Consider the following 8,685-nt stretch of genomic DNA (forward strand, 5'->3'; position numbering starts at 1 on the left):
TGTCGTAAAAACCCATCTGGTTCACTAATGTTCTTTTGGGAAGGAAATCTGCTGTCCTTACTCAGTCTGGCCTATATGTGACTCCAGTACGACAACAATGTAGGTTGACTCTGAAATGCCATGATCAGCTATAGGAAATAAATGCAGCGACGCCGCATCCCATGAATGAACTTTGAAAAATTACTGAGCCCAGATTGAAAATTCAGCTGCATGCAGCTCAATTTATTGCCTCATCTCTTTTGTTATCAGAAGCTTTTGGATTTCCATGTTTCACTGAACATGTGCAGCTGCTGCATGTTGCTGTTTCATTTACACATGAAATAATGGTGAGGGTTGGTTCACCTCACGGTATTTTGCCCTCACTACTATTTTCACAGCAAAATTCAATGCACAGTGATCAGGGAAAGGCACCACTCATTAACTAGAACTCAGACAATTTCCTTGTGCCAATGACTTTGCAGTTCATGTATGTTTTGTAATAGTCATGATTTAAAAAAAAAAACCTGTTGCAAATATAATTGTTCAGTACACCTGCTGAAAATATTATTTTTACATTTCTGATCTGTTACTAATTTCAGTGACATGTCTACCCTGCACCAACATGACTCTGATTATCTGAAACTGCAAGGTGTCTGAGCCTCATGTAAACTCATGACTAATGTATGATGATGCATAAGATTGAAAACCAGAACACATAAAATTTAGTTCACGGCTTTTATTTCCTATCTCAGTATGCTCTGAAAAATTTTGATTTGATTGCAAATTATTTGGCAAAATTATACATTCAACATTATTGCAGGTACGAAGCATGCCAGCAGAAAATATGTCCAACAGACCTGAATATCGCAATTCGGTGAAAGTTTAGTAATTCTGTTAAACCACACTCATGTTACTTTTCAAATGATCAAATCTGTACAGGATAGGTTGTGACAATTACATGAAGTGAATAATCACTCTGCAAATTAATGAGTAATGAAAAATAACATTATTAACATGTACCATAATACTAAAAAATCATTTGAAGAACATAAGCGGTCAAACTTAATATTACTTCAGTGATGTGCAACCTCAACAAACGTTCAATTGATTGTTTGGTATGTATTAGTACAATTCACAATAACAAATGGTATATATTTTTTTATCACAAAGAAAGAATAATAAATGATTATTTTTCATTATGTAACACAGTTATTATAGCTGTATCATTTCAGCAAATTGAACAATGCAAAAATGATAGGAATGGACACACAAACATAGAACATAGAACAGTACAGCACAGAACAGGCCCTTCGGCCCTCAATGTTGTGCACAATAGAAAAATATTAATGACATATCAATCTTGATTCTGCCCTTTCAGTATGCCAGCATTTTTTATTACGTTAAGAACTTTATACAATTTAATGTTTTGTATCTAATTAAAAATTGAATGAAATATTATAAATCATCATAGAAGAATATTCAACGATTGTTTAAAGACAAATATATAAAATGTGCTAAGAATGTGTTTTTCATACCAGAACAAAATAATCAAATTTTAATCTGACATGAAGCTCCAGTGCTTTCAAAGAATACACTACTCTGCATTAGATAGATGCCAAATCAAATTATTTATTATTAGCTAATAACAATTTAGCCAGCTATTTGGTCTCAAAACACGGATAACACGTTTGTTCCTGGAATCATATTCATATTGTGTTGCTCCATTCGAGAAGTAGAAGTAGCCTAAAGAAAAAAAAAGAAAATCTTCAACATATTTTGCAAATAGAATAATGAAACTGAGAATATCAATCAAAAATGAATCATTGCAGTTTCATAAACTGTGAATATTTCAGCCTTTCAGCCTGCTGCAGAACTCACCAAAGTTTTGAAATGCTGACTCTACTTTGTTCCCAATTCCAGGAAAGTCACCATTTATCCTTCTTGGGTAGCCTCTGTCCATTTGATTCCTTATTGAATCATAACTAAACAAAAGGGATAAGATGCCTGTGTTTTAAATGGATATTGCAATCTTGTCAATTATTTTATTTTCATTGTCCATATTCTCTTCAAAAGTAAGGGAACCAATTAATGTTACCTTTTTTCAATAAATTTAAGCTTTAAAATAGTCTTAGTAATACAAATTTGATTCTGAAATAATTTTGCTTTGCAGCTGAGGAATGGGGAGCATTGCATAATAATACTACTACATACCTCCAGTACATGTTTCCCACAAAGAACAATACTTTTCTTGTCTCTTTGTCATAGAGGGCAGCATCTATTTGTGTAACCGATCTTGGAAATCCAAAGGATCTGATGCTCCTAGGATAGCCTCGCAAAATCCTGAAGCCTCTAACTAGCCAGTACATTGATCCTATGGGATTTTAACAGTGATTTCAGTCAACAGTGAAAAGGTGGGATATGATTGCAGAATGTTTCAAAACATATTCATAAAATCAACACATGCTCTGCAGATAGTACAGAAATGAAAAATAAGAAATGGAGCTTTCAGCTTTCCATTCTAAATGCCACATTCATGATCAGAACTTCAAAGGAGAAAACAAAACTAATCTTATTGGTATATGTTGCAAATTTTAATGAGTGTGCAAGCTTATATTTTGCCAGTAAATATTATCGATCATGCAGTGGTGATGAACAATATGCAAACTTTGTGTAAAACGTGGAAACAATTCTAGAACCTTTGAAAAGAGCCACCACATCTCTGTTCTTGAATTCAACTGCAGCATCTACTGACTGAATGTTTGGAAAAATGCGCTTGATTGGAACTGATGTTACATCTTGACGTCGATAGTGTTTCCGCCAAAGGATTCTAAACAATAAGAAGGTTTAATTAATAACAATAATCTTTAATAGTGTCACAAGTAGGCTTACCTGCTTCACTGCAATGAAGTTACTGTGAAAGTCCCCTAGGCATCACACTCCGGTGCCTATTTGGGAACACTGAGGGAGAATTCAGAATGTCCAACTCACCTAATATGCACGTCAAATTAATTAGGGCAATATTTTTGAACTGAAACAAAGACTGATAGAATGCAAGGTAGTCTCTATCAGTCAGAAAAATTATAGGAATACCAGCATTGAGGCTGGATGTCATTCAACCTTAGGGTGAAAGTGTTCTGCAATTTATCAGTACAACCATGACAGTCAATCTTAAAATAAATAACATTTTAGTAGCATCTTTTTGAAACCAAATCTGATCTAAGGTGTAAGCTTTGCATTATATAAATTGAGGTCGAGTGTTTCATTGGGAGTAGTGTCCCTGCCTCTAAGCCAGAAACTCCAAGGTCAATTCCCACCCAGGACTTGATGGCTGAGGAAGGTGCATTCATTTCTTTTTAATAAACGTTTTATTGAGGTATTTCTTTGGCATTTTAAAAGCAACAAGGTGGATTGGCCATGCTAAATTGCCCGTAGTGTAAGGTTAATGGGGGGATTGTTGGGTTACGGGTATACGGGTTACGTGGGTTTAAGTGGGGTGATCATTGCTCGGCACAACATCGAGGGCCGAAGGGCCTGTTCTGTGCTGTACTGTTCTATGTTCTAAAATCAACAATATACATGACAAGTAAAAATATAAACATAGTGCAAATTCCACCTCCCTCTCTCACAGGTCTTGCCATTACTTACCCCCCTAACCTACACTAACCTAACCCCCTCTCCCCCCCCCTTCCTGCTGACGATTAGTTCTCTGCGAGGAAGTTGACGAATGGTTGCCACCTCCGAGCGAACCCCAGCAGAGACCCTCTCATGGCGAACTTAATTTTCTGCAGGCAGAGGAAGCCAGCCATGTCTGTAAGCCAGGTCTCCGATTTTGGGGGCTTTGAGTCCCTCCATGCCAGCAATATATGCCTCCGGGCTACCAGGGAAGCAAAGGCCAGAACATCCGCCTCTCTACACTCCTGGATTCCCGGGACCTGCGATAGCCCAAAAATCGCCACCTCCGGACTCATTGCCACCCTCATATTTAATACTGTGGACATGGCATCAGCAAACCCCTGCCAAAATCACCTCAGTTTTGGGCATGCCGAGAACATGTGGACATGGTTCGCCAGCACCCCCCGCACACTTTGCACCCCTATCCTCCATCCCAAAGAATCTGCTCATCTGGGCCATTGTCATGTGAGCCCGGTGAACAACCTTATATTGGATCAGGCTGAGCCTGGCACATGTTGCGGTAGGATTGACCCTTCCTAACGCGTCCGCCCAGAGGCCCTCCTCTATCTCTCCCCCCAGCGCCTCCTCTCACTTTTGCTTCAGCTCCGCGGTTTGCATCTCCTCCGACCCCATAAGCTCTTTATATATGTCCAAGATGCTCCCCTCTCCTATCCATCCTCTAGATACCACCCTATCCTGAATTCCCCTTAGCCACAGGAATGGGAAGGTTGGTACCTGCTTCTGCGGAAAGTCCCGTGGAATGCGCATTCATAATGTGGCCAAACAGGTTGAGTGTTAACCTTCAAATCCTCCCAAGGTAAGAGTGGGTGAGGCTCCTGGTCAGCCATGAATAATGTAGAGTGGCGTCCCTCAAGCTATACAAGTCTCTAGTGACCTGTTCCATGAATAACTAGCTATGGAAACAGATGAAAGTCTGCTTTTGGTGTGAAAGGAGTATTGGAATTACATAAATTGATATGATTGTTCTATGCATTTTACTGATATCATATCTGAAAATTAAATATCAAATCCATAATATTTGCAATAATGGGAATAAACTATTTTAGATTTTATAATTGCAGAATACTCATATTTTGCAGTTCTGTTTTTCTCAAGTCCTATTGTATTGCTCTGGTGAGAGTTCTCCAGTGCTTTCATCTATTTCACACAGAACTAGATCTCAGGGATAAAATGAGGCATTAAGATGTGTTTACCTTTCCCTCCAATCCTTCACATCTCTAAACAATCTCAATTGAAGTTAGAAATACAAAAATAATTACAGCATCCTCCTGTGCACCAATACATATACATATTAATGCATGGTGCTGCCAATTGCTTGATATTTAAATGAATGATTGAATAATGTCCACAGTGATAATTTTAGTGTGATAGGCAGCATAAAACAGAACCAAAAATGTTATTCTTACCTATCCTTAAAGAACCATAATTCTCCACGTAAACTAGTAACAGCATCAAATGACAATTGTGGATTACACTTGTCCAGGGTTTGTGTTGGTTGGGGTGGTTTGGGCTGTGGTCGTGTTGGTCTTGGACGTGGTCTTGGATCTTGATTAGCTCCTAAAACACAGCAGAAGAATTGTTTTCAAATGATGGATAAATCAGAAATCAATATTCATTTTCAAGTGACGGAGATGATTTTGTTATCAAAGCAAACAAATATTTCCAAATTCTATAGATGTCCATTATTGAGAAATATTTGTAGAAATTTAAAAAGATACGGGCAAAAAGGCCAGAGGATGCAATGACATGGATAGTTCTATGAGAGTTAGCACGAGCATTGATGGGCTGAAGGAACTCCTTCTGTGATGTAAAATTCGATAATTGTATGAATAAGCAAACTTCAAGGATCACATGAGCATTTTAAAGACAATATAAGCCCTATGAATCCCATGACACAGTTCCTACAGTGGGATGTTATTTAGCAGGTATTTAGCAATATATATATATATATAATATATTACAAACATAGTATGTATTGCTCACAGCGAATTGGTGGGGGTAGCTGAAGAATGAACACAGGTCATTGATTAGGACATTGGGAGAGATGGGTTTACACAGATTGAAGTAACTGTTTTAAATGATTAGCTCAAATTACCCAACAATTGGAATTTCCTATGGCTGACACTTTCCATGGACACGTGTTAATATATTCATACTGTAGTAGACTTTGTGTGGTGTGGCTCCTCAAGATCAGGGGTATGATGCACACTTCCAATTCCAATTAGACTTGACCCTCAGGTGGCTGGTCCCTTTGGAATTAACAGCGGCTGTTGGTAAACACGAGGAGGAGGCAGTCTATCTCTACATACTATTTTGCTGTTGAAGGATGTGTGTCGCTTAATGCTGCGTTCCTAACCACAGAATGAGTTCACTGCGAGGTCGGTTATACAAACAAATCTGTATTTTTGCATCCTGCAAAGTTCATTTGTGCTTTTATACGCCTCAGCATGGCCATAGCAGAAAACTTGGATTGGGCAATATTTGAATGGGAAGGATGATGAACAGGAACAGCACAGAAACGTTTCTAAAACTTAAAAAAATATATTATATTTATATATGTGGTCATCACAGTGTTAAACATACCATATAAAGCCTGGATCCCGCGAACATCGTCGTCTGGGAGACTAAAGCCTTTGGTGTTGACATATGAATAGGTGGGAAACATGAGAGCGGATCTATCCTTGGAGTGACCCAGTCCGAGGGCATGTCCAAATTCATGGGCCGCAACGAGGAACAAATTGATCCCTGTAAAGGTGGCGAGGCAGCACAAATTGGTCAAACTGCTCAGAAACCATGGGTAAGAAATGGCATGAAGCTGAGAAGTGAATCAAGCATTTTGAATCGTTAATAAAGATGACATGTGCTCCAATGGAAGCTCATTCAAACATTTGAGGTTTCACACTTGAATTGAAATTGTTCAAACAATGTTGACACCTTGTAACTTCCACTGTCCATTTCGTCGAATGAGATGGAATGAACGAACAACTGGCACATTGACAGAAAAAAAGCAAACACAAGCATCCCCATCGCTTAAATCTTTCCCCGGTTTTTGCGCGGTGGCCCCAGTACCTGGAAACTCCTTACCATTTCTGGACAGGGTCCACCACTCATCTTCATCAAAGTGGGTGTCGCCCCCAATCCTCAATGCAGGACCAAATGCGTGGGCCAAAATGCCACCCCTGCCATCGAACGAGCTAAAATCCCCGTGACCTAGGGACACAGAGCGAGGGGTGAAGAAAAAAAAAATAAGAGGGACGAAGAAAACAAAACATCGAATCGTACCATCGAGACACAAACAGAATTGTTGAACCTACTGCCTCTTGCAAACAATATCATGATATCAGCCTCTCCAGTGTAGAGTCTGGTAAAGGTCAGAGGAGTAACATCGCTCCAGACTTTCAGGGCCATAGAAATGGCAGTGTCCACCTCTGGTTTCTTCAGGTCCGGCGTGTAGTTAACGATTCTATTGAGGAAGAGGGGATGTGAATAGATAGGTGATCATTCATTGGATTCATCCTTATAATCCCCCCACCCCACCCCACACACACACAACCTGTACCTGTAAGTGATTTTATTGCGAGGCCACCGAGGTGTTCCTGGGAAGAAGGTGTACGGCTGAAGGTCAGGGACTCCGCAGCGGGACTTCCTCATCACTGCCAACGTCTCACCGTTCAGGCTTCCCGTTACTCGCAGCCCAAAGAATTCTTGCATTTCTCCAATCTTCTCGGTTAATCCGTTCGCGCTCTTTTGCAAAGCAGTCGACTCTGTCATGTTGTAAAATGTCTCCAGATATTTCTAGTGAGAAAAGGGGAAAGTGAAGTTTGCTTCAGGACAAAAGGATCCGAAAGTTAAAAAAAAATCTAGCTGTCAATCATGTATTTCAATGAAATTTCTAATTTATTGTCTTTTCTGCACAGTTACTGTTTTTACATTTTATATGTGCATATAATATATAAAACAATATATATAAAATATATAATCTATAATTAAATATCTATTATATGTTTGCTAGTTTTATATATTATACCCTGCATTGGTTCCAGTCCTTTTCGCTGAATGCTTGAGTGTCTGAACTCAGTGGCACAGGTAAACACGCTGCTAGATTTACTAACGTAAATAGAACAGGGATCTTGATGCAGTTCATCTTTTGGTTCGAGGAGTCCTGCAATGAACTAAATCTTTCTACTCTGGCAGGGATTTTATAGAGCTGTTTAGGTGACTTACACAATTATGTCGTGCCTTATATGGGGAAATGACCAACACTTTCTGGTTGCAGTGATATCATCATCTCCTGGTATCTTAAGAGCTGGAGGCGTTGTACATCAACACGTTGGTTTGTGTATTTAAATGATGCATTTTATATCAGTTGTGATTTAGACACAAGAGAATAATTGAAGTATGAAGAACGGAAAAGGAGCATGCCCCCCCCCCCCCCCCCCCCCACGCACACACTCCTCCACATGGTACATAACAAAAAAGGGACTTTTTTTAACCTAACGATTACTTCTGGCCTCATTGTGTTAGCTTCAAAGTAAAATTGTTTGGAACATTTTCTATGTTCAGAAATTAAAGACGTGTTCCAACAGGATGCACTCACGATTTTGACTGAAATAGCAGTCAACCTCTTCCCGTTTTCATCGTGGGCAGAACAAGGCCAGCAGTGACGTACCGGCTGAGAATTCTGAATTCTCCCTCTGTGCAACTTTTACCACCGCACAAAATGACATCCAGGTCAGAAAGACATGTTGAACCAGGCGTCAGAATGAGGCGACGAGGGGCTTTTCACAGTGACCTCATTGCAGTGTTTAATATAAGCCTACTTGTGACAATAAAGATTATTATTATTAGAGTCAAAAGGATGTGGGTTTAATCCCCACTTCAGAAACCTGAAGTGTTTCTTCCAAAATCTTCCTGTTCCCTCCAAGGCTTGTGAGAAATCCATTCTGTCACAACTATTCCTTGCCAGCTCTTTGAGGCATTCACATGTCTTTCTGACCTGGATGTCATTTTGTG

General features: G+C 39.4%; 1 protein-coding gene across 1 annotated transcript; it reads right to left on the reverse strand.

Annotated features, from left to right (window-relative positions):
- Window positions 1-700: 700 nt before the first annotated feature.
- Window positions 701-7,902, reverse strand: LOC119977502 (collagenase 3-like). The gene is made up of 10 exons (XM_038818539.1): window positions 7,700-7,902; window positions 7,232-7,467; window positions 6,987-7,135; window positions 6,757-6,882; window positions 6,256-6,417; window positions 5,079-5,229; window positions 2,676-2,806; window positions 2,191-2,350; window positions 1,858-1,961; window positions 701-1,722 (listed from the first exon to the last, which is right to left on the reverse strand). The coding sequence occupies exons 1-10, from the start codon at window positions 7,814-7,816 to the stop codon at window positions 1,619-1,621; spliced, it is 1,440 nt and encodes a 479-aa protein (XP_038674467.1). The 5' UTR covers window positions 7,817-7,902; the 3' UTR covers window positions 701-1,618.
- Window positions 7,903-8,685: the final 783 nt, after the last annotated feature.

Source organism: Scyliorhinus canicula, chromosome 14 (assembly GCF_902713615.1).
Source record: "Scyliorhinus canicula chromosome 14, sScyCan1.1, whole genome shotgun sequence".
Classification (NCBI taxonomy): Eukaryota; Metazoa; Chordata; class Chondrichthyes; order Carcharhiniformes; family Scyliorhinidae; genus Scyliorhinus; species Scyliorhinus canicula.

Excerpts from the sequence above, each read along its gene's own strand:
- LOC119977502 (XM_038818539.1), bottom strand. The coding sequence starts at position 7,816 with ATGAACTGCATCAAGATCCCTGTTCTATTTACGTTAGTAAATCTAGCA. Across the intron at positions 7,136-7,231 it reads CGCAATAAAATCACTTACAG|AATCGTTAACTACACGCCGG; the intron begins GTACAGGTTGTG and ends CTTCCTCAATAG. Across the intron at positions 1,723-1,857 it reads GTCAGCATTTCAAAACTTTG|GCTACTTCTACTTCTCGAAT; the intron begins GTGAGTTCTGCA and ends TTTTTTCTTTAG.